The sequence below is a fragment of the Drosophila arizonae genome, chromosome X, assembly GCF_054131065.1.
Source record: "Drosophila arizonae isolate 15081-1271.41 chromosome X, UAZ_ARI_1.0, whole genome shotgun sequence".
Taxonomy (NCBI): Eukaryota; Metazoa; Arthropoda; class Insecta; order Diptera; family Drosophilidae; genus Drosophila; species Drosophila arizonae.
Window position 1 is genome coordinate 29,675,539 of NC_142927.1, and position 24,614 is coordinate 29,700,152.

The window sequence follows — 24,614 nt, forward strand, 5'->3', positions numbered from 1 at the left end:
CGCTTTCTCTCTTAATCGTTTGGCTGCGCGCGTTACTCATTTTCTCTTAATTTGTCAATGCGTCAGCGGCAATGAGAGAGATACGCCGTTAGATTTCCAAAAATCGCCTTCTGTCCGCGTCCGTTTTGTCGTTTTCTTTTTTTTTTCCCTGCTGCCGTTGCTATGTAAACTACTTGTTTCAAATAACATGTTTTCTTAATCTTTGCTATTTATTGAGATCGGGGTGGAAAGAGGGTTAAGGGGACAGTTTTCTCGGGGTCGGGGTTGGGGAAAAATGTGATTCATCACACCCCCCCTTTGTTGCCGAGGGGGCGTTCTGCGGTTCCATTGGCGTCGCTGCTTCCCCTAGCCGCCGTATGGCTGGTGGTCCGGTGCAATAACGGCAGATCCGGTAGCGCTGCCCATCAAATGTCCTGGCGTAATGGATGCGCTTCGGAGCCGGCTCCTGGATTTCTCGTTCCACGTGCGCCACGAGATCGTATGGTAGGGTGGTCTCGGTGGTCCGCCATCCCGCGGGTGTGGCTACCCAGAGGCCCTGAGGTGGTAGCGCACGCCCGGGTGTCCTAGGGGGCTCGGAGGTGCCCTCCTCCAGTGGTGGATCCTGCTCGGCCTTCTCTCGCCGCCGCCGATGGACATGGTAGCCCTCCCCCACACGACTACCCGGGTCGTCTAGCAAGGTCTGGGGTAGGCGGAGGGGGTGGCTCGCTGGTCCTCGTCATTCTCCTCAGGGGAGCTCTGCCGGCGCTCTGCTTCCGCCTCATCGTCCCAGCCGCTGTCGTCGGACGAGGCGGAGGCTGCGGGTGTGGGTGTGGGTGGATTAATGGCTCTGCTGGATTCGGCGGGGTCGGCGGAGATAACTTCGGTGGGGGTTGCGTTGGTGGTCCGGTCCTTGCTGGCTTCGGCGGGGCTGTCGGGGATAACGTCGATGGGGGTTGGGTTGGGGGTCCGGTCCTTGCTGGCTTCGGCGGGGCTGTCGAGGATATCGTCGATGAGAGTGGTGGTAGGGGCTGGGGATGTGGTGTTGGGCGTATCCTTAGATGACTCCGGCCGTGCTCGATCCAATAATACGGCCAGGTAAACTTCTTCCAGCAGCGCCACGTCCGACGGACGTCAGTAATGCGGGATGTGGTCTACCCGCTCTTCCCCCGCTAGCCGCACACCGGGTCCAAATGCTGCTGCCCTTGCTCGCTGAGCTTCGCGACGGGCTTGCTGGCGCTCCGCGGTCACCACCGAGTAGTGCCGATTGTGGTGGCTGACCCATTGCTGTGTGATGTGTGCCGCCAGCTGTTGCCTCCTCCTCTCCGCTCTGTGGGCTGCCTCCCTCCGTCGTTCTTCGGCAGTTGCCGCCTCCTCTTCCTGTGTCAATTGGGCCGCCCAGCGGTTGCCGTCCCTCCAGCGCGTACGTCGAGGCTGCCGCTCAGTTGTGCTGTGGGGTGTTTTAACCGTAATATTAGTAGGAACAAGGGAAAACTGCTACCTACTGCCTGTGCTTCGCCTAATGTCTGCCCATAGTGCCTTGTGCCTAGCTCGTGTGTCTTAAGATTAATACAAGATAAGTAGTTTCCCGCCCCTTAAGCTATCCTGGCGTTCGTATCCGGGTTCTCCGCGTCTCCGGGGACTCCGTGGAGCTCCTTTAGATCGGCCACGTTGGCCGTCCTCCGCTGTCTTGTGCCTGGCCGTTGCAGTCGTACGATGTTCGTGGCTACGAAGCTGACGACCTTGTATGGCCCATCATACAGTGCACTATGGTCCAGATTTCGTTTTTTTTTGGCATAAAGTCTATTTTTCGATGTTAATGAATCCACTATGGGCAAAAATACCGATAGTGAGGCATTAACTGCAACTTTAAAGATAGAGCCTTGAAATTTTGCACATACGTTGCTAATATTAATACAAAATTTCGGTTTTTTTTTTTAAGTTTGAGCCACGCCCTCCCCTTGTCCCCATACATGTGATTAATTTACCGATGAATATCGAAACGATTGCAAGCAATTTCATAAATATTATATATTTTAAGTTAATAAACACTATAAATAAATTCAAAAATAAGTAAATAAATAATTTACTACATATATATTCGCGATTCGCAAATCTGAAAGCAAACATAGGATATGATATTATTCGTAGGATTCATTTTCTATAATACCTGTTAATTAGTTTCTAATAGTCTTCATTTTCTTCTTCCAATTCGATGCCGTCCAGTTCAGAAGAGATTACATTCTGTTCTTCTTCCTCTTCTTCATTCTCAGATTGATCATCTTTGTTATCTAATGATTGTGAAGCATAAACATCGGGTTCTTCGAGAAGGGCGATAACTTCTCGTGGGAGCATATTTTTCTTGTTGCTATTTTTTCTTTCTTTTAAGTTAAGCGATGAGAGTAGCGGATCTGAAGAATCTAATGCTCTATTGAATACGTCAGTTATAGTATCCAATCGGCTGCATTTTCTGGCATGCGATAATCTGTCTTTTTTATATAATTTATTGCGTGCTTCGGATGCATTTTCTCCTAAAACTCCAACTGGAAGAATACAACTATCCATTATTTGGTGACCGTGCACTAAAACTTTGTGAACTGTTGGAGACATTGGATACCAGGAGTATGTAGATATATACATTTTAAATGTTTCATTACAAAAAGCTTTGAATTTGACAGAGTCCACTTTATGCTCACAAGAGATTGTAATCAAAATAATATAAAAGTTCTTAAGTATTTCAGCATTGAAATTTAAAATGGAAGAAAAAAGTTCGAATTCGGCAAATGCTCTCCTTGCAGTATTGCCGTCATTACTGTTGCAGCTTCCATTTTGCTTGGGTTTGTCAACATTTAAACCCATTTCATTCCACATTCGTTTTTGTATATAATTTTTACGTAATGACACCTTTTCTTTGTCAGATCCCTTGACGCGCCATATTTTTACATCAATTCTATAAGATATTCTCAGAACAAACTCCAGAAAACGAATCCACGCTTGTAAAGGGCTTACTCCATATTTAAGATTTTTAGAACTAACATTGAATATACTTGAGTTAAAGTCAGTAGTATTAAGCAATTGTGTTGGCTTAGCACCGCATAGCGGGCATGATTGACATGAATTGGTTTTAGTCAAAACATTCAAGACTTTTCCGTCTATTAGCGTCATGTAGGGCTTATATTCAACAATTACGTTATTTTGCTTGTTAGTATAAATATAGTTTTTAAGATTTTTAATTTGAATATCCAAATTATATTTTTCTTTTAAAATTAGATCTGTGGTTTCTTTAATAAATTGAATTTTCAGCGGTCGGCAGAATCTAACTGATTGCGGAGTATTATTCATCCAAATTATTTGATTTCTAGTATCTATTAATTTCAAAGGAATTATAGTCGTCACAAACAATGATTGGTCTATGCCATCAATATTATCTTGTTCAAATCTCTGTTTATATATACTCTGTCCTGTTGAGCCATCAAAGCCGTAGCTCAAAATTAATGAGCAATGAGTTGGGCCAAAAATTTCTAGTACTTCTTGCTGCATGGAAAGAATCCGATCAACTGTAAGATCTAACAAATTTTGTAATGAAACTTCCACTTTGGTTTCAGAATAGGAGATTTCTTTTGGTCTACATTTCAATTTAAGTTCGCTAAGCTCTGAATAGGGAGGATAAATGTCACATCCATGCATTTTATTTAATGTTTTTATGTTGATATATTGTTGTTTGGACAACCCATTTTCCATTAAAAATGCTAATGCCGCCTCAGCAGTTATAGGTACTACTGCAATGGATGAATTCTTATTTTCTGCTTCCCACACATTCTCATTGCTCATAGCTTTTTGTAACAGATAAGTTTTTTCGGTTTCTTTTGATTTTTTTGATGAAATCAAAGCAGCATGTACCAAAAGGGGTGTTGCGTTTTTGCTCTCTTCGGCAAGCTCAGAAGCTAATTTCCTCCTTAATCGGGATCCCGCTTCATTATAGTTTAAGCTCTTCCGACCTCCCATATTATTATTGTTGTCATGACGGTGTATTTTAAACTTAGCACTAGAAGCTAGCCAAAGAGAATGTTTTTGTTTAAATCGATTCATATTTCGATTACATTTTTTCAAATTATATTTCATATACGACGTCAAATTATGGACTTTCTCTTTAATAATGTCAAGTTGCACTTCAGATATATATTCGCTGTTTAAATTTTCCAAAATGTAGTTTCTGACAGCGCTTTCTTGCCTATTGTTGCTGCTCCAAGCTTCTAGCAACATTGAATTGCTAATCTCGTATGTATCTGCAACATACGATATTTCGCCAAATGGAGCAAAAAGGAGCAAAAACCCTTTATAGCATTTGATTAAGGAATGTTTACTGAATACCTTGCTACTTAAACATTGAAACACACACTCTAACATTATAAGTTATCTTCCACGAAACACACAAATATTTTTAAGGTTACGGCTGAAAATACAACTAGCAACACATTGGACGATTACACAATAAATCACAAGTAGCACAAAATCTTTTAATACATTCTGTTAAGCATACCTTTAAGAAGATTTTCCATAGTTAAATTGGTTTGTAAATTTTAATTGCAATAGTTTTTTTACGTCGACAGCTGAGAATTATTTGGCGCACTTTTTGCCATTCACCATGCAACCCTGAATCAGCTGACTTTGACGAAGCTTAAAACATTAGGAAGTCCCCAAAATTTTATAAAAATTGTTTTTATGTCTATTGGAATATCCTTAATGAGATAAAAAAAAAAAAATGCGGATTCGAGATAAAAAAAAAATTAGGTTTATGCCGCACTATCGGTATTTTTGCCCATAGTGGAATCGTTAAAATTTTTGTTTTGTCTTAAAGTAAATTCATCATACATTATGAAAATGATAAAAAAAAGCTTTAGAAGTGAAACGAAAGCTTTATGAGAGCTTTTAAAAGTGAACTATCGATCAGCTGATTATTGAACACAAATTGGCGCAAAAATCATCTATTGCTTTGTGTTCTGCCACACGCGTAAATTTAATCCAGAAAATTAAACTTAAATATGGAAAGTGAACTTCCAGGTATGCACTATCTAATGTAATGTTTCATTTTATGTATAGTTTGTGAATTTTTGTTTTGTGTAACGTTCAATTTATGTGTATTTTCTTAGAAAATTAACATGCGTTCTCCGTGTTTCGTGGAATATAACTAATAAGCTGTTCCATGCTGAAAGCAACTAATTGGTCCAGATTGTACTTGTGAGTCTTGTCGTTCATGGGAAACCAAAAACTCATCCCCGTTCGTCCCCCTTTTCTCACATTTTGTTAATTTATAGGCACGTTCGTGTTTAGTAACAACGAACTTATTGATATATGGCGCAGCAACAACCGGCAAATTCAATCGGTATCGGATTGGATTTACACCAATATAAATAAAAACAATATAGAATATGAGATAAAGAAAGAAATAGATAAAAAAATCAGTAATTTTAATAGTTACATTCATAGATATCTACCCAAATGTAACTATATGCTTGAACGGTTCATGTCTAAGCATACTGTATGGCTGGCGTCGAAAATATCAATTACTATTAATGAAAACTGCAAGACCCCACAGCAAACGGGACGCCCAACCTTATCCTACATGAATGCAGGTACAAGATTAAAAAGAAAATTGGAGTCCGAGCTTGCAAGTGAAAATAATTGTGATACAAATCTTCTTGTACATGCTGCAGCAGTCGCTGCAAAGAAAGAATGCAGGAAAGACGCGGCTTTTGTTCTTAAAAAAACATTAACGACACCCAAATTCCCAAATTCGGAATCGAGAACACTGTTTGATATACAAAAACCCATTCCACTAACACCCGATGAAGCTTTGGCTTACCTCCTGGAAAATTCACTAACAAAACAGCAATACGTGAACAATAGACTTATGAATAAAAGTCACCACAGTAACATTTATCCAACCTATAGGGAAGTAATGGAATCTAAATTACAATGCCGTCCTGCGGATATAAAAGTAACGGAAACGGCGGCCGAAGTATCATTACAAAACCTTTTGGATCACACTGCGCACAGAATAATTAAAATGCAAGCTGATGTTTTAAATCAGTTTCCAAACAGTTCTGAAATCAAACTAATATGCAGCTATGGATTTGATGGTTCAACTGGTCATTCTATATATAAGCAAAAGTTCGCTACTGAAACACCTGGCGAACAGCTTTTAGATCACTCCATTTTTGTAACTTCTGTTATACCGATACGAATTATAGACACTTTTAATCACAACATATGGAACAATAGAACACCACAGTCCATACGATTTTGCAGACCTCTGAAAATAGAAGTAGTAAAAGAAACTACAGCCCACATAATGATGGAAAAAACAGTTTAGATTCGCAAATTAATAATCTTAAACCTTTTGTTTACAAATTGAACGAAAGGCGTGATATAACAGTTACCTATGAAATGCACATGACCCTTATTGATGGCAAAGTGCTAAACGTTTTAACTGCAACTAAATCCACTCAATGTTGTCCAATCTGCGGTGTCACTCCAACAAAAATATTGGAAATAAAAGATTTTAGTTCAGAATTTTTTATACCAAAGCCTGGAGCGTTGCAGTTTGGAGTAAGTCCACTGCATGCCTGGATCCGGTTTTTCGAATTTGTCTTGAATATATCATATAAAATAGAAATACAAAAATGGCATATAAAAGGTGATGATAAGACTGAAATAAGCAAACGGAAAAAATATGTTCAAGAAAACTTTTGGAACGAAATGGGTCTACGTGTAAGCATGCCAAAGCAGAATGGAAGCGGCAATAGCAATGATGGTAATACTGCGAGGAGAGCTTTTGCTAATCCTAAACTACTAGCATCTATTACCAATTTCAGCGAAGATCTTTTAAATAAATTTCACGTCATTTTAACCGCCATTTCTTGCAACTATTACATAAATTCAGAAAAATTTCGCTCATTTTGTGAAACAACTTTTTCTTTATATTTGAGTACATATCCATGGTATCCGATGTCACCAACAATTCATAAAATATTGGTTCACGGTTACCAGATAAATAATTCGAGCTTGATTCCACTAGGATGCCTAGGTGAAAACGGTTCAGAAGCACGCAATAAAGTGTTGGATTCTGGTTCGGGCTGTATGGTGCGGTATGTTGTAGCTCAATACCGGCCCGCCGTGTGAAATCCTTGAAAGCTTTACTAGTGAACTGTGTCCCGTTGTCGCATACCAAGATCCTCGGGACTCCGAAGTGACTCACAATTCTTTCCCGCAGGGCTTGTTCCAATGTGGCAGAGGTTGCCCTGCGTAGCGGAACAAGCTCGGGGTTGCTCTTGACCTGGGCCATCATCCGAGTCCACCATTGGCAGTGGGGGGTCTCCTCCTTGGTGAGGCTGAGCGTCACAACAGGTTGCCGGGACAGGGCGTCGGCCACGACGTTCTGTTTCCCTCGGCGGTAGCATACTTCGAAGCGGTACTGTTGTAGCTCCAGGGCCCACCTGGCTATCCTGCCCGACGGGTCCTCGATTGAGTTCAACCACTTCAGGGCCAGATGATCCGTTACTACTGTGAACTCGTATCCCTCCAGGTAACAACGCAGTTTCCGAATGGCCCAGACGATAGCGAGGCATTCCTTCTCAGTGGTGGTATAGTTTACTTCTGGTGGGGCTAGTCGTCGACTGGCATATGCCACCACCCTTTCCTGTCCATCCTCCTCTTGTGTCAGCACGGCTCCCAAACCATGATCGCTAGCGTCTGTTTGTAGGGTGAAACGCTTGTTGAAATCCGGACATGCCAATACTGGTGCTTCTGTCAATTTCCGTTTCAAGTCCTCGAACGCTGCTTGTTGCGGGGTGCCCCATTCCCACTTGCGACCCTTTTTCAGGAGTGCGGTCATGGGCTGTACCACATCGGCGAAGTTTGGGACGAACCGCCGGTACCATGATGCGAGTCCGACGCACTGTCGAAGCTCTTTCACGGTGGTGGGTGGCTTCAAATTCTGCACAGCTACGATTTTATCTGGATCGGTGTGGATTCCCCGGTCACTGATTACGTGGCCCAGATAGGTAATACTTTTCCTGAAGAACGCGCATTTGTCGGGGTTGAGCCTCAGGTTAGCCTCACGGTGACGGCGGAATACTTCTCTCAAGACTCGCATGTGCTCCTCCAGGGTCGCGGCCACCACCACGATGTCATCCAGATAGGCGAATGCGTATGGTTCCATTTCGGGCCCGATGATACTGTCCAGGGCGCGTTGGAAGGTGGCTGGAGCGGAATGTAACCCGAATGGCATTACTTTCCAGTGGAAAAGCCCTCGTCCTGGTACTGTAAATGCCGTACATTCCCGACTCTCCTTGGCCATCGGGATCTGCCAATAGCCATTCTTTAAGTCCAGCGTTGATATATACTTCGCGTGCCGTAGTTTTTCCAGGATATGCGTCATTCTGGGGAGTGGATATGCATCGGGAATGGACCGCTCATTTAGTTGTCTATAGTCCACGCACATACGCCATTTATTGTTCTTCTTTCGTACCAATACTATCGGCGCACTGTGGGGACTCCGTGATGGTTCGATACAATCCTGGGCCAGCAACTCATCTATCTGTTCGTTGATGATCTTTTGCATGGCTGGATTCTTCGGATAGTAGCGTTGTTTGATGGGCCGATCATCTTTCATAGTTATCCTATGCTCCGCGATGTGAGTGGTCCCTTTGAGGTCATAGAATCGATCGAGCTCTTCCGTCAAAAATGCTACCACATCTGGATTATTCCCGAGTGGGTTCTCCACTTCCTGGCCGGTGGGTGTGTTCTCTGGATTTGGTTGGTAGACTTCCCTTTTCCTCGCCATCGGGATACTTGCCGCCTGGCCTTCGCTCTCGGGCTCTTCATTCCGTCCCGCCTGGGTGACGTGGGTTGTCGGAATGTCGTCAAGTTGATTCCCCATCGGTGTGGGCCGAAAAGAGACTCCACGGTGGATCGCCGGCGTCGTCTGAGTCCCTTCTTTAATAATCGCGCGATGTTCCCCGCACTGGATAGTGGTCTGCATAGCTGCCAAAAAGTCCATCCCCAGGATTAGTTCGTCCACCAGCGTCGGCAAGATGAGCACCGGGATCGTGACTCTCCGAGTTCCCAGTTTTATGTCCGCTCTAACGGTGCGGTCGACTTCGCGTGACGTCCCGTCCGCTAAAGCTACTCGGATACCAACACCCCCGGCTACCTCCATCAATTCCCACCTCCTTGCCGTTTCCGCTCCGACGAAACTCCTCGTCGCCCCTGTGTCGATGGTGCCATCCAGTCGGTGCCCATTAACCACCACCGTCGCGACGATTCGACCCTTCTGTATTTGGATTAGTTCTTCTGGTTCTGGGGAACGGGCCGGCTCGTCTCCGCCACATCCCCTGATGGACGGAGACGGGATTCGTTTCCCGGTGTGGCTCTTCGGCAGCAATCCCGCGTCATGATCCCTCTCTGGCCACAGTCCCAACAGAAGAATACTTGGGCTCTGCGGCATTCCCTAGAAAAATGGCCTATTTCTCCGCATCGACGACACGCTCTCCGTACGTCTATTGGTACCTCATTCTCGTGGGTCATGGATCGATTAATCGCGTTGTTTTCCGGGGCTGCGGTGGTGTGATTCGGGGTGTTCCGGAAAGGATTAACATGTCCCCGTGGCGCGATAGTTACGGGTTGTCGATTCCTGGACGATTCTCTTTGTCCTTCCAACTCTCGTAACTCTTCGTAGGTAACGGCCAGTCGTGTCAGTTCTGTCATTGTCCGGCATTCATCGCGCTTCATGTACAGTTGGTACGTGGGTAACATGTTGTCGTATGCTCGCTCCAATTGTTCGGCGTCCGTCAGTCCTGCCCGCTGCATCATCACTCGCAAAGCAATGAGGTAGTCCTGAAACGGTTTGCCTACGCGCTGCATCCGGGCCCGTATTTCGTCTCCAAGGCGTTTGAAATACCGCGGCGGGAGAAAGAATTGCAGAAATTCGCTTTTAAAGGTTTCCCATGTCGCACCTCAGAGTCCGCTTCCCCTCAGCCAATCCTCGGCCCGCTCAGTTAATAACTCTGGCATCGCTCTCGGCAAATAGCTGACATCCACCTGGTGGCCTACTGCGCGCTCCTCCAATTGCTCGATGAAACGTAACGGGTCGGTGCGGCCATTGAATGTCACCCCCCATTTTCGCGGTTGCACTATTTGCCGGGGTAGTGGGTCATCTCCTCTGACTGGACCTATGGTGTTCGCGGGTGTTGATACTATGGTCAGTCGTGTCCGAGGGTTTTCCACGGGCGGAATGCGGAGCTGGGTAGGCCCGCTCAGCCGGTCTGACTCGACCTCTGCCTGCTTTTCGTCTTTTGGGGGGTTGGGGCTGGGTGGTCGTGAGTCCGGGGACGGCCGGTTGCCGTAACTCTCGGCCCAGTAATCCAGCCTCTGTTGCACCTCCTCGCTGAGATCATCCCTATTGATATATGCGGTTAGTCGCCGCCGCAGCTCGTCCACGAGACCATGTGGTTCCAGTCCCAGTTCGATGAGAATGGCCTCCAGCTCTGCCTTTCGCCTATAACTGACCCAGCCTGTATTGCCCTTCATTGCTTGTTTTTATTCGCCTAGATCTTAACGATGAAATTCCCCCGTGGTTTTGACTAAAAGCCCTTGACGATAGTTTTAATGATCCCCTCGACGCTAGGCGCTTTACGATGTTGGTGTGAATGTAGCCTATTTCCCACGGTGTTAATATTTCGGCTGTACCACGACGATAAGTCCAGTAAACTCTTTGAATATCCCCCGATGATACTCCTACGACGATGAATCCAGTGAAATCTTTGAATATCCCACGACGATTCTCCTACGACGATGAATCCAGTAAAACCTTGAATATCCCGCTATGAATATCCCCTGACGATGAATTCTTGAATATTCCACGATGATTCACCTACGACGATGAATCCAGTAAATACTTGAATATCCCACGATGACACAATGAATTCCTTGAATATCCCACGACGATGTCCGTCGGTGGTTGGTAGAAGAGTGTCTCTGTTGAATTCCTCCGCTGAGGTGTGTGCCCGTCGGTGGTTGGTAGAAGAGTGTCTCTGTTGAATTCCTCCACTGAGGTGTGTGCCCGTCGGTGGTTGGTAGAAGAGTGTCTCTGTTGAATTCCTCCGCTGAGGTGTGTGCCCGTCGGTGGTTGGTAGAAGAGTGTCTCTGTTGAATTCCTCCGCTGAGGTGTGTGCCCGTCGGTGGTTGGTAGAAGAGTGTCTCTGTTGAATTCCTCCGCTGAGGTGTGTGCCCGTCGGTGGTTGGTAGAAGAGTGTCTCTCGATGAGTTGCGCTCGCTTCCTTTATACCCGTCGTTGACCTCGTGTCTTCGGTGCCGAGTTGTGCGTTCGGTTCGGCTGCTCTGTCATTGTCTCTCTCTCTCTCTCTCTCTCTCTCTCTCTCTCTCTCTCTCTGTCTCCCCGTCACTCTGTCCCTAACGGTGCCGTCACGTGCTATTTTCTCTGGTGCGGTCTTATGAATTTTGAGCCTCATGGTCGCCATTTCGCTGTGTCAGCGGCCATTCTTTTTTTTTTCCAAATTTTCTGGTGCCTTATGGAGTTCTTTCCAACGGGGCTTTAATCCCAGAAAGAATTCTCGCTCAACAATCTCGAGTCCCTGCTCGGGCGCCACTTGTAAAGAAGTTATTTCTGCGGCCGGGGTGCATCTCTCAGTCTTTTAACTGTAAGTTAACTTTTTACCGATTTCACATTTTTCTTAAATCTATTATGTATTAGCCCCCTAAAACAAAAAAAAATTTTTTTTTAATTTCAAATGGCAACATTTTTTTATTTTAAAAAACGAACAAGTCCTATTTTGAGCTTCAACGCCAAATCGGACAAAAGAAAACTGCAAGAAAAAGATCCATTATTTGGCGGAGATTTTCGTTTTTGTTTTGCTTACTGCATTTCGTTATGTTCTCTGTAAGGTTACATTATTTTCCAGCCGGGGTCAGAGTCTCAGTCTGCCCAGGGCCATAGCTTACAAGAAATTTGTAAGTTGATACGGGACGTATTGAGTTAGAAAAATGGGAGAGGGGGGGGGGGGGGGGGGGGAAGTTGCGAAGGCGTGCTGTGGAACGTTAGTGGGGCCACTACGATTGGTAGACCGCGGATCGAGGAACGGCCGGCGTTCGCTCAAGACCACGCGGTTGTACTGCCAGAGTTTTAACTTTCTGGCGTACAACCTGGTCGTGAGCTCGTTCAAACTACCGGTTAGTTGTGTTACTGTGGTTATGATTAGTAAACTGGGGAATTAGTTAACAAACCAGATATGAATAAACACGCAAATTCCTCCAATTATACATATCCTTACTTTATTTACGCCTTATGTCCTCTATATTCACTAAATATTCTTGCTGTTTCCTGTTCTCGCTGAACTACCCGCGATTGGGGCGCGAGAAAACTTGAAATTGGTTAACAAAAAGAAAGCTTGACAACTTGATAACGTAAAACTGAGAACGGAGGCGAATACAGTCCCGCTCTAGCGTATAACGCTCAGAAGCGGGGTAACTATGACACACATGCCCCTCTCGCGGTCACGCCGACCACCACTACGACCCAGCCCTGGTGTATAACACACAGTGCTGGGCGAAACGTGCGATGCCCGGCCACCTCGACGTGACGCGCGCGTATAACGCTCGGCGCCGCGTCGCATTGCACCCGCTCTGTGCTGGTGTGCCGCGACTCCGCTGCACCGAACCCCCTGAATGGCCAACCTCGTGCACGACAATAAAGGCTACCTTTCGAATCTCGATGCGTAATCCGGCTGGCCATTGTCGCAATCCGGCCCTGGCGCATAACGCTCGGAGCCGGTCGCTACAATTCTCGCCAGACTACGTGAAAATCACTGGGTGCAGCCGGTCTCTTGCGTCAGGCTCTGGCGTATAACGCTCCGAGCCTTCGGCGCGATTCCGCTGCACCGAGCCCAGAGGTGGCAACACCCACAATCGACGACGCAGCAAACCAACTACTCACGAGGGTAGCCACACTGACCATCATTGCCAATCCGGCTCTGGCATATGACGCTCAGAGCCCGGCTGTGTAACTCTCGCCAGGCTACTGTGAGATTTGGATGCACGCGGCTTCTCACGTCAGACTCCGGCATATAACGCTCAGAGTCTTCGGCGCGACTCCGCTGCACCGAACCCCCTGAGTGGCCACTTTTCTCATAACGACACACACGGCACTCCTCCTCTCAACGCGTACCCAAACCGGAGACCACCGCAATCTGGCTATAGCGTATAACGCTCGTGACCAGATTGTGCAGTCCCGGCAGGCTACGGTGAGGCACGAGTCACCGAGTCAGGGAAGGCAGTAAGCCGGCGGCTCGCATTCCAGTCTTTGGCATATAACGCTCAAAGTCCTTCTTGCAACCGCCGTCGGCCACGGCCTCCCAAACGCGACGACTCGTTTTCACAAAAGTCCACTAGTTAATCACTTCAATTAATTCACGAATTTGTCTATTGTTTTCGATTTCGCGATTTATTTCATTTATTTTTATTTATTTATTTATTTTTTTTTTTTCATTAAAAAAACTTAACTCTAATTTCGCTAGCTCACTATTGTTCCCCACTATAAGGCACTTTATAAAATTATAAAACAAGAAAAGAACAGCGCACACATAAAACAAAAATAACACACGAGAATGTAATTCCTGTCGGCTTACCGGCGAGCCCTGTCCGCGTCACTGTCCATGATGTAATTATTTTTCTTGTCCGTATGTGTCCGTCAGCTCCAAGGGTCAAAAGATAAGTGATCGCATTAATTTTCGGCAATTAGCGCTAAGCCTTGCTGCTTAGAGCTTTCGCTTCTGCCGGCGGCGGCGTCGCTGCATCTATGCGCTGAGAGAGAGCATTGCATTGATATTCGTTATGTTTAAGCCGACCTTTTTTTGCTCTTGATCTCGCTCTGCGCTCTTTGTTCTTTGCTATTCAAAGCCTTCGCTTCTATCGGCGGCGGCGTCGCTGCATCTATGCGCTTAGAGAGAGCGTTGCCTTGGTTTAAGCGACGCTTTCGCTCTTAATCGTTTCGGCTGCGCGCATTACTCATTTTTTTCTCTTAATTGTCAATGCGTCAGCGGCGGCGAGAGAGATGCCGTTAGATTTCCAAAATCGTATTCTGTCCGCGTCCGTTTTGTCGTTTTTTGCTGCCGTTGCTATGTAAACTACCCTGTGCTATTACTACGACGGGTGTACCTGACTTGTTCCAAATAAACATATTTTCTTTATCTTTGCTATTTTATTGAGATCGGGGTGAAAAAAGGATTAAGGGAACAGTTTTCTCGGGGTCGGGGCTGGGGAAAAATGTGATTCATCACACCCCCCCCCCCCCCCCCCAGGGGGAGTTTTGCGGGTCCGTTGGCGTCGCTGCTTCCCCAAGCCGCAGTATGGCTGGTGGTCCGGTGCGATACCGGCAGATCCGGTAGCGCTGCCCGTCAAATGTCCTGGCGTAATGGATGCGCTTCGGGGCCGGTTCCTGGATCTCTCGTTCCACGTGCGCCACGAGATCGTATGGCAGGGTGGTCTCGGTGGTCCGCCATCCTGCGGGCGTGGCTACCCAGTGGCCCTGGGTTGGTAGCGTGCGCCCGGGTGTCCTAGGGACTTGGGAGGTGCCCTCCTCCGGTGGTGGGTTCTGCTCTGTCTTCTCTCGCCGCCGTCGATGGACATGGTAGCCCTCCCCCACACGGCTGCCCGGGTCGTCTAGCAAGGTTTGGGGTAGGCGGAGTGGGGTGGCTCGCTGGTCCTCGTCGTTCTCCTCAGGGGAGCTCTGCCGGCGCTCTGTTTCCGCCTCATCGTCCCAGCCGCTATCGTCGGACAGGGTCCATGTAGGAGTCACGCCTTGAAATGGGGGTGGGGTGCACGAACTGGACGAGGCTGAGACTGCGGGTGTGGGTGTGGATGGAGTAATGGCTCTGCTGGCTTCGGTGGGGTTGGCGGAGTTAACTTCGGTGGGGTTAGTGGTGGGGTTAATGTCTCTGCTGGCTTCGGCGGGGTTGTCGGAGGTAACTTCGATGAGGGTTGTGGTGGGGGCCTGGGATGTGGTGATGGTTTCAGTGGTGTCAACTTCGTTGAAGGTAATGGCTGGGGCGTTGGTGTTGGGCGTGACCTTGGATGACTCCGGCAGTGCCCGGTCCAATAACACGGCCAGGTACACCTCTTCAAGCAACGCTACGTCCGACGGGTGTCGGTAATGCGGGATGTGGTCCACCCGCTCTTCCCCTGCTAGCCGGACACCGGGCCCAAAAGCTGCTGACGTTCTGCGGTCACCACTGGGTAGTGCCGACTCTGGTGGCTGACCAACTGCTGCGTAAGGTGCGCCGCCAGCTGTTGCCTTCTCCTCTCCGCCTTGTGGGCCGCCTTCCTCTGTCGTTCTACGGCAGCTTCCGCCTCCTCCTTCTGTGCCAATTGGGCCGCCCAGCGGTTACGTCGAGGCTGCCGCTCAGTTGTGCTGTGGGGTGTTTTACTCGTAATATTAGTAAGAACAAGGGGAAACTGCTACCTAATGCCTGCGCTTTGCCTAATGTCTGCCTGTAGTGCCTTATGTCTAGCTCGTGTGACTTAGAATTAATACAAGATAAGTGTTTTTCCCGCCCCTTAAGCTATCTTGGCGTTCATATCTTGATTCTCCTCGTCACCGGGGACTTCGTGGAACTCCTTTACATCGGCCACGTTGGCCGTCCTCCGCTGTCGTGTGCCTGGCCGTTGTAATTTTACGATGTTCGTGGATACAAAGCTGACGACCTTGTACGGCCCATCATACCGTGGGCCTAACTTAGCAGCGAATCCTTCGGCTGCCTTACTGAGGAAGTGAGTGCCAGAGCTGTTAAAAATGGTTTATAAAAAGCATTCGAATATAAAATGGAAATGTTTTTAAATTTTTCCAATTGAATGGAAATGCAAAATGGGTTTTCAAAAAAGGTATTCGAATGTAAAATACAAAATAGGTATTTTGAAAATGGTTTTTTCAAATAAAATGCTTTTTTGTAACTATCGTTTTTTGTTTTATTAGTATTTTCAAACTATGAACACAATCGTGATTTTTTTACAAAAATTGTTTATGGTTCTAGCATGATTCATTTGCTTAATTTGCATACCTATATGTAATTCCAAAGTTGGTAATTTTTTCTTTGTAAAAAATAACTTAAATATTAATTTGTTGATTTTAAAACGACAATTTTTTCAAATGAATCATCTGTCATGCTGCGTCTATGTGGCCGCATTATCATTCCACCATAGGAAAAAAGTCTTTCAACGGGGGCTGAACTTGGTAAACTAGTATTAAACTTAAGAATTATAGTCTTTATGATAGGAAATTGCTTTGGGCTCATTTAACTTAAAAAATTTTTCAAATCTCTTTTTTAAGACTTTTCTGCATTAACTCAATTAGATCAATACAATATTTAGGGTCATCCATTTTTAAATTATTAAAAATTGGTAGCATTCTTAACAGTTCTGGAAGAAGACAGCCCTAATACGTGTGTTTGTCACCTTCCAAGCTTTTAATGCCATCAGCAATGGGTTTTGAACATTTTATGTACTCTTCAAGAAAGAGCAATTCAATTTCTTTAATAACGGATAACCCAAATTTCTTTAAAGTGTCATTTAAATTTTCCTTAACGGACAAAAGGTTTTTAATTGAGTTATAATACGAATTCCACCGAGTTGCACTAGGCGATGTAGGAGATTTTCCAGTAATTTCTGTATATATTTCACAGGACTTAGGAGATCTAGAACACAAATTCCAAATTGCCTGACATTTTCCCATAGATGCATCATAAAGTTTTTTGTATGACTTATTTAACGATCTTGCCTTCTCCATATCGTGTGATGCTATTAAATGCAATGTATAAGAAGCACATCTCTCATGGTTTGGAAGTTGCCACTGCTCAAATTCTTCAGACGACTCAGGAAATTGTATTAGTTGGAGCTCGTCATCATGGTCATTATCTTCTTTAATGTCTTGTGGAAGTTTAATGGAGTCTGGATCTTCAACGGAGTCTTCATGCTGTCCGTACGATGCAAACGCTTTAACCATGTTGGATCAATTAAATCAAACTCCAAATGAATTTCCACGATTGGTTCAGCTACCTTGTCGTAGCTGTGCGTTCCCTTGAATCTTCTGCAAGCTAGAGTCGCGCTTTTACGTTCAAACATATGGCTTTCAATCCAATGTACAGTTACACCCAGATTGCTTCTTCTTGAAGAGGACCATATGTCCGCAGTGGTGCAAACAAAATCTACTTTTTTCAAAGTTTCTTTTGTATTTTGCAAATATTTGCAGTATTTTGCAGTTATTTGTTTATTACAAGTCTGCCTGCACATTATTTTTGGCCGAGCAGTTGATTGCTGTGCTCCTTCAAGCAAAGCTTTAAACGATGGTTGTTCTACAATCGAAATAGGCGACATGGTGTTTACTACAAAGTTTACAATTAAACTATCTAAATAAACAGAGTTTTTATAGACAGCCAAATCAGTTTGTTTAATGATTTAGCAGCTGGACTATCACCACCAACATTGTCGTGCTTTCTTTTTTTCATGGTTGATATAGATTTTAATTTTTCGTATTGTGTCAACATATCAACATGTCCTTTCGTCTGCAAAAAATAAAATTAATTTAAATGCAAAGAAAAAAAAAAAATTGCTGTGCTTACTTTTAAGTGATTCAAAAAGTTTGTTGTAGAATGTAAACTTCCCCTCAGTGGCTTAGAGCATTTTTACAAGCTGCAGTAACATTTACATTGTTTTCAGGATCAATTTTTATATCCTTAAGACACTCTTTAAGAATTAAGGGTATGTGAGCTTCCCTGGAAGCACAATAACAAGAAACACACAAAACAAATACAGTCGACTCTCGTTATTACGAAATTCAAGGGACTCTTAAAATATTTCGAATTGTCGAGTGTTTAACCATATGAGTACGAATTACTGGGTCTTAGCAATGATTTTTAGTTCGAATTACTGAGTGATAACTTTGAATTAATGAGGGGTTCGAAATAACGCAGGTTTGAAATTACAAGAGTCGACTGTACTAACATGTGGACAGACAACACAATATTTAGTTTAACACTGGTTAAATCTAAAGTTTGTTAATAAAAACAAAAGAACGGTTTTTAGGCAATTGTTATTTTGTGAAAAAGAACATGAAACAAAAGATTACTTACATTTTGTATAATATACATGTGTATGTATACATACATATATGTACATATGTACATGTATGTATACAAACTGTAACACAATTGTGTCTGTGCAGACACGTCAAAGCGTGAGCGCAAGTGAACAAAAGCTTAAACAGTTCACTTTTAGCACTGTTTGCTATTAACGAAAACGTTGAAATTAAACACTTTGATTGATTGATTAACCTGTGAATTTTAGATTTTATTTGCTTTGTCTCTGTATGTATTTGTAAGTGACGCTTCCTTGTAATCGACTACCCTATTACCTGGCCGCCACATATTCGCGATCAGGGATGATTTCGATAGATTTACATTTTAAATGCTTCCATTTCAAATAATTAACAGCTCTACCTAAACTGTCTTACACGTTGGGGCACACTTCTAATGGCGTCAATGCCTCTTGACGGGCTTGCAATCGCGCACTTCGCCTTGCATTTGTATTACGAGCCTGTTCTATACGTCGGGGAGTAGCGTTATTTTTATCGCGATACCGCAACAACCTGTCACTTGAGCTTTCTAAAATCGTTGACCAAAATTTTGTCGGCTTTGAGAGTGCTGTGCAATATTCTGTTCCTGCTCTGTCGCCCTGTAATCAGGATCTTGCCTACGTCTTGATCGACGCAAAGTATTGGCCATTTGTTTCTGTTCTCTAACTATAGGATCACTTCGACGACTTGAATGCTGTTAGGTATTTTGCTCTTGCTCCATCGCCCTGTACTCAGGATCTTGCCTACGTGTCGCTGGACGCGAAGTATTGGCAAGTTGTTCTTGCTCCCTAATCTGCAAATCTAATCGACGCATGGAACGATTTTCAGTATTTTCTACCTGGTCCAAATTTCTAACTGTTAAATTGTTCCTACGAGTATGACAACGCTCACTATTGTTTAGCTGCTCAGCTTGGCGATATTATAAATTTTCCCTATATCCCTATGTTGTTATTGTCATTTGTGTTGTTTTTGCCTGTAGCGGCTGTTTTGCTACGCGCGACGCTGCTGTAGGTGAGCTTTCTGTTCACGGCCTGTTGCGTATTTGTTTGTTGTGTTTGTTGTATTTGCTGTGGCAAGCAGTTTTACACGCTCTGCTTTAAAGGCCGGACAGCCTTTAAAGCAGCTAATGTGTGCGCCGCCACAATTCACGAAAGTTGCCGCCTCGTCTCTGCCTTTTGGGCACTCGGTTGAAGCGCGCTCGCCGGCACACTTCATGATCAAAATGGCCGCCTACAGTAGTTTTTCGTATGGCCAAAAGCCTGGCATCGATGGCACTGGGCCGGATCAATGGGCCTGGCCATACGCTCCACACTGACTGCTTGCATTGCTATCTGCTGCAGATCGAGAACAGCCTCATGGCTGCCATCTGGCTTTGCCTGAAGCTCGATCTCAAGCAGATTAAGCTTCGATGTAAATCTGTGCTTCATGACGCGAATGAAGCGCGTCACAAAGCCCAGAGCGTGCAACTGCACCCTCAACCAGTCACAAGGCGTCGAGTGGTGCAAGTGTTTTAGCACCACTCGATACCCTTTCAACTGGCGTGGCTGGTGAGTGCGCAGTTGCAGCTTTTCTCGATGCAGTACTCCCAGTACTGCATTATATGTGTCTAAGCACCACCAGTAGCTTTAGTGCTAAATCTTTTCACTGCTGGATGCTTGTTAAGCTTGTCCAGCAGTGGCACTATATCAGTCACCAGAGGCAAAAAGATTGAAGGTATCTTTTGCTTAGTGACTGTACTATCAGTTGGCTTAGTTGTTATACCCTGAACCCATTTTCAATGGGAAATCAGGGTATAATGGTTTTGTTGAAATGTAGGCGTGGCAGACCCCACAAAGTATATATATTCTTGATCAGGGCGACGAGCTGAGTTGATTTGGCCCTGTCCGTCTGTCTGTCCGACTGTCCGTATGTATGAACGCGTCGATTTCAGAAGATTTAAGAGCTAGAGACTTCAATTTTTTTTTTAATGTCCGTAATTACAGCGCGCATATCAAGTTTATCATTAAAAATCGATAACTCATCCCGATCTTTTTTTATCGATAAAAAACCTTATCGAAAACCAGTTATAAAATTATATCTTCTACTCCTTTATTGCTAGAGTCTCCAAATTTTTAATGTATGCTTATATGCAATTTATACAATTTCGGTTTTTGTTAAAATTTACCCCCCACCCTTAAATTCACCCCCTCACCCTCACTTTTGTAAAAAGCGTATTTCAAATACTAGAGACTTGTGCTTTGGCAATTACATGCATATCCATGTTATAATCATAATGTGAAAGTTTCATGAAGATCGTACGTCCATAAAAAGTTATTAAGCAATTAAGTTCTCATAGTAAGCGCTCACTGCCGCCCATGCGTGTTTATACGTGGGTGCTTGTGTGTGTATGTGTGTGTATGTGTTTGTGTATGTGTATGTATGTGTTTGTGTATGTATGTGTGTATGTGAGTGTGTATGCGTGTGTGTGTATATATGCCTGTGTGTGCGTACGTGCGTGTGTGTGCGTGTTTATTGTGTAAGCTGAAAGACGCGAAAAATTATTGAAATATCTATTGCTCCAAGGGTTCAGGGGATTTCGTAGTCGAGCAGTCTCGACTAGAGCTTCCTTACTTGTTTTTAATGTAAACTTAGTGGCGTCGTCATTTTCGTCAATGTCATTGCAGCGTCTTTTTAATGGCGACTGCCAGTTTTGTTGACTATGAGCGACGTTTGTTGTTGTTGTTGAAGTGGTGGCAGCATTTGAAAATGGCTGCGGCAGATCAAGTGGCAAGAATGGCGGCACATCAGTGAGCCATCTTGCCACTGTATTCGCGCTTGTAGCTTTATTCTTGGTTTTTGTAGTTGAATGTGTTGTTGTAGTCGCATGTGTTGTTGTTGTCGTAGCCGTAACTGTAGTCAAGTTTGCATTCGTATATGTAGCAGTGACGCCATTGTTTGAGCGAGGTTGAGTTGAGTGGATTTGTGTTGAGTGAGAGAGAGCGTGAGCGCGTGCGTCGGGGTGGGTTTTTGTGCTAGCATGTGTGTGAGTGTGAGTGTGATCGTCTCTTAGTTGCAATGGCCGACTTGAGTTGCGGAGAGAGAGCCGCCTTTGAGTGTCTTTTGGCTCTCTCTCTCCCAAGCCACTCTCGAGTGATTGGCGGCCGGCCATTTTCGAAGCCTTCTTGGCGCCCTTTTGTTGGGTGCTAGGTGAGGGGGAAATAAAGGGAGTGCGTACTCACCAATATCCTTTATGGCTCTCGGAGGGTTATTGCTGGTTTAGGTTTTATTTTATTTTAAATAAAGAAAGCCCTTTTAAATTGCTTGTAATTTTATAAATGTGAGTGTGTGTATGCTTGTATGTGCAACTTTAAAGCTAAAGTCTCCAAATCTTTAATGTATGCTTATATGCAGTTTATAAAATTTCGGTTGTTGTTAGAATTTACCCCCCACCCCTATATCCACCCCCTCACCCACATATTAGTAAAAGGCGTATTTCAAATACTAGAGACTTGTGCTTTGGCAAATACTTGTATATCCGTATTATGATCATAATTTGAAAGTTTCATGAAGATTGCGTGTTTAGGCGTGGGTGCTTGTGTGCGTGTATGTGTGTGTGTATATATATGTGTGTGTGTGTGTATGCGTGTGTGTCTTGTGTAAGTAGAAAGACACGAAAAATGATTGAAATAGCTATTTATTTATTTAAAGATATTGACAAAACTAGAGTCAACTAAAATTAAAATAGCCTATAAAGAGTACAACACAATATAAAAATAGTATCGCCAACCAGATGTGGGTATTTTATTTGCCAGTCCGGCCAGCCCCATTTCACAGCCAAATGTGGTCAGTGATACTATTGAGACTATGAAAAGAAAGTGTTAGAATGAAACTTAAAATAAATATTAAGTACTTTTTATTCTTAAAAAAATATAAATAACAAGTAAGAAAATTCTAGTCGAGAGTGCTCGACTAGATACTACCCTGAACCCAACAAATAAAAATGCTCATTTAGTATGGCTGAAATTTCAATTTCAATGTATTTAAAAATATAAATAAAATACCAAACTCATTTAATAAAATATAAAAACATTTTGAAACAATTAAAAAAAATTAACATCAGTTGCACCGATCGGGATTCGAACCGCGACTCCTCGATCGAGCGCCACGCTGCTAACACACTAGGCCACCTCACTCCTGCTAGTGGCGCTGGCAAAACTCAAATAGATTCACTGCTGCAGCGCCATCTACCAAAACTAAACGAAACTAACTGCTGATGTGATTCTAAGAATCTGCTAGAATAACCAAACTATTAAAAACGCACATAAAGTATAGTTAAAATTTCAATTTCGGTGTATTCAAAAATATAAATAAATAGAAAACTCATTTATGAAAATATAAAAATATTTTGAAACAATTAAAAAAAAACTCACATTAGTTGCATCGACCGGGATTCGAACCGCGGACTTCTCGATCGAGCGTCATGCAGCTAACACACTAGGCCACCCGACTTCTGCTAGCAATGCTGGCAAAACTCAAATAGATTCACTGTTGCTGCGCCATCTACCAAAACTAAACGAAACTAACAGCTGATGTGATGTTTTTGTTGTAGCTGCTGCACGTGCGTTTGTTAATTGGCCAAATATTTGATTATTTTTTATTAATTTTTGACTGAACGGAATTTAATGAAACTTTCAGCATATGATCTACATATTATATTGAATATTTGAGAAATTTAAAAAAAGAAAAATCATTCACAATTAGCTATAGAGGCATCTGATTTGAACTTGAATGTTTTTAGTCGATAAAAACATAACGGGATGATTTTTCGAATTTTAAAAGCAAACTCGACGTCCGCGCTGTATATACGGTCATTTTAAAAAAAAATTCAAGTCTCTAGCTCTTATATCTTCGGAAATCGACGCGTTCAAACATACGGACAGACGGACAGACGGACAGACGGACAGACGGACGGACGGACAGACGGACAGACAGACAGACGGACAGGGCCAAATCGACTCAGCTCGTCGCCCTGATCAAGAATATATATACTTTGTGGGGTCTGCCACGCCTCCTTCTGCCTGTTACATACATTTCAACAAAACCATTATACCCTGATTTCCCATTTTCAATGGGTTCAGGGTATAAAAAGAAGAGAGAGAGAGAAAGAAAAAGGAATTAAAAAAAAATTAATAATAAAAAAATAAATAAATAAATTAGTAAAGAAAAAGGAAAGTATTACAAGTTATTGCAAGAGTAGTAGGAAAAACAAAGAATAAGAAAATAAGAAAGAAAAGATTAAAAGAAGAGCCAGAATGGAGTATAGGAAAGGATCGAGAAATGACTACACAACATTGGCAACGAAATGTATACCAGTGCTTATGCTTGGGCACTGCGGGTGATACCCCTAAGATAAGCTAATAGTAAAGATTTTAATTTAGGAAGAGAGAGCTCTAAGGAAAATACGTGATAATGTGTATTAAAGTTAACACAAAGAACATGAAACGCATTATGCAAAGAATAATCCGTAGTACACAACGGTAAACTAAGTGCACGATAGTGTCCAGTTGTTCGGGATGGAACAAAGAGGGCGAATCAATATCACCGCTAATCAATTTATGCAGAAAAACAATTCCTAAAATTGTTCTACGATTGGTTAACGATGGAAGGTCAATAAGCTGAAGCCTACTATAATAAGACGGTAATCGTACATTACTGTCCCATCTAAGATCTCTTAAGGCAACGAGAAGAAACTGTTTTTGGACCGATTCGATACGTTCCTGATACAGTTTATGCTGCGGAGACTATACAACTGAGCAATACTCTAAAATAGGACGCACAAGAGAAATAAATAATAGCTTGGTGATAAAAGGATCATTAAATTCTTTAGACCAACGTTTAATAAAGCCAAGCACAGTTTTGGATTCATTGATGATGGTAGAAATATGAAGATTAAAATTTAGTTTACAGTCAAAGAACACACCAAGATCTTTGACTGTATAGATGCGTCGTAAGGAAATATTGCTAATTTTATAATCAACAATTAAAGGAACGGTACGACTGAAGGTCATTGTCATACACTTTGAAATCAATTGTGGTCATTTTGAAGGTGAAGATGTCCATTTGCACTGGAGTACGAAAGGCAAAGCTTTACATCATCGGCATACATAAGTATAGTAGAATAAGAGATACAGCTAGGAAGGCCATTTATAACAAGTAAGAAAGCTCTAGTCGAGACTACTCGACTACGAGATCCCCTGAACCCTTGGAGTAATAGCTATTTCAATAATTTTTCGCGACTTTCAGCTTACACAGGAAACACGCACACACACACACACACACGCACGCACGCACGCACACACGGGCATACATACACACACATACATACACACACACATACACAAACAATTACATACATATACACACACAAGCATATACACGCATGGGCGGCAGTGAGCGCTTA

The 24,614-nt window shown here is 43.7% G+C and overlaps 1 protein-coding gene and 2 long non-coding RNA genes across 3 annotated transcripts; all 3 read right to left on the reverse strand.

Moving 5' to 3' along the window:
* Nucleotides 1-1,992: 1,992 nt before the first annotated feature.
* LOC149268108 (uncharacterized) lies at nucleotides 1,993-4,602 on the reverse strand. The gene is made up of 3 exons (XR_016271046.1): nucleotides 4,517-4,602; nucleotides 2,147-4,441; nucleotides 1,993-2,092 (listed from the first exon to the last, which is right to left on the reverse strand). It is a non-coding gene; the product is annotated as an uncharacterized LOC149268108 (long non-coding RNA).
* Nucleotides 4,603-14,231: 9,629 nt separating this feature from the next.
* Nucleotides 14,232-15,433, reverse strand: LOC149268109 (uncharacterized; the record flags this gene model as incomplete). The annotated part of the gene is made up of 1 exon (XM_089473424.1): nucleotides 14,232-15,433. A coding segment is annotated over one exon (1,107 nt), but the record flags the coding sequence as incomplete, so codon positions are not given.
* A 958-nt stretch (nucleotides 15,434-16,391) lies between these two features.
* LOC149268110 (uncharacterized) lies at nucleotides 16,392-18,201 on the reverse strand. The gene is made up of 3 exons (XR_016270957.1): nucleotides 18,174-18,201; nucleotides 17,664-17,816; nucleotides 16,392-17,606 (listed from the first exon to the last, which is right to left on the reverse strand). It is a non-coding gene; the product is annotated as an uncharacterized LOC149268110 (long non-coding RNA).
* Nucleotides 18,202-24,614: the final 6,413 nt, after the last annotated feature.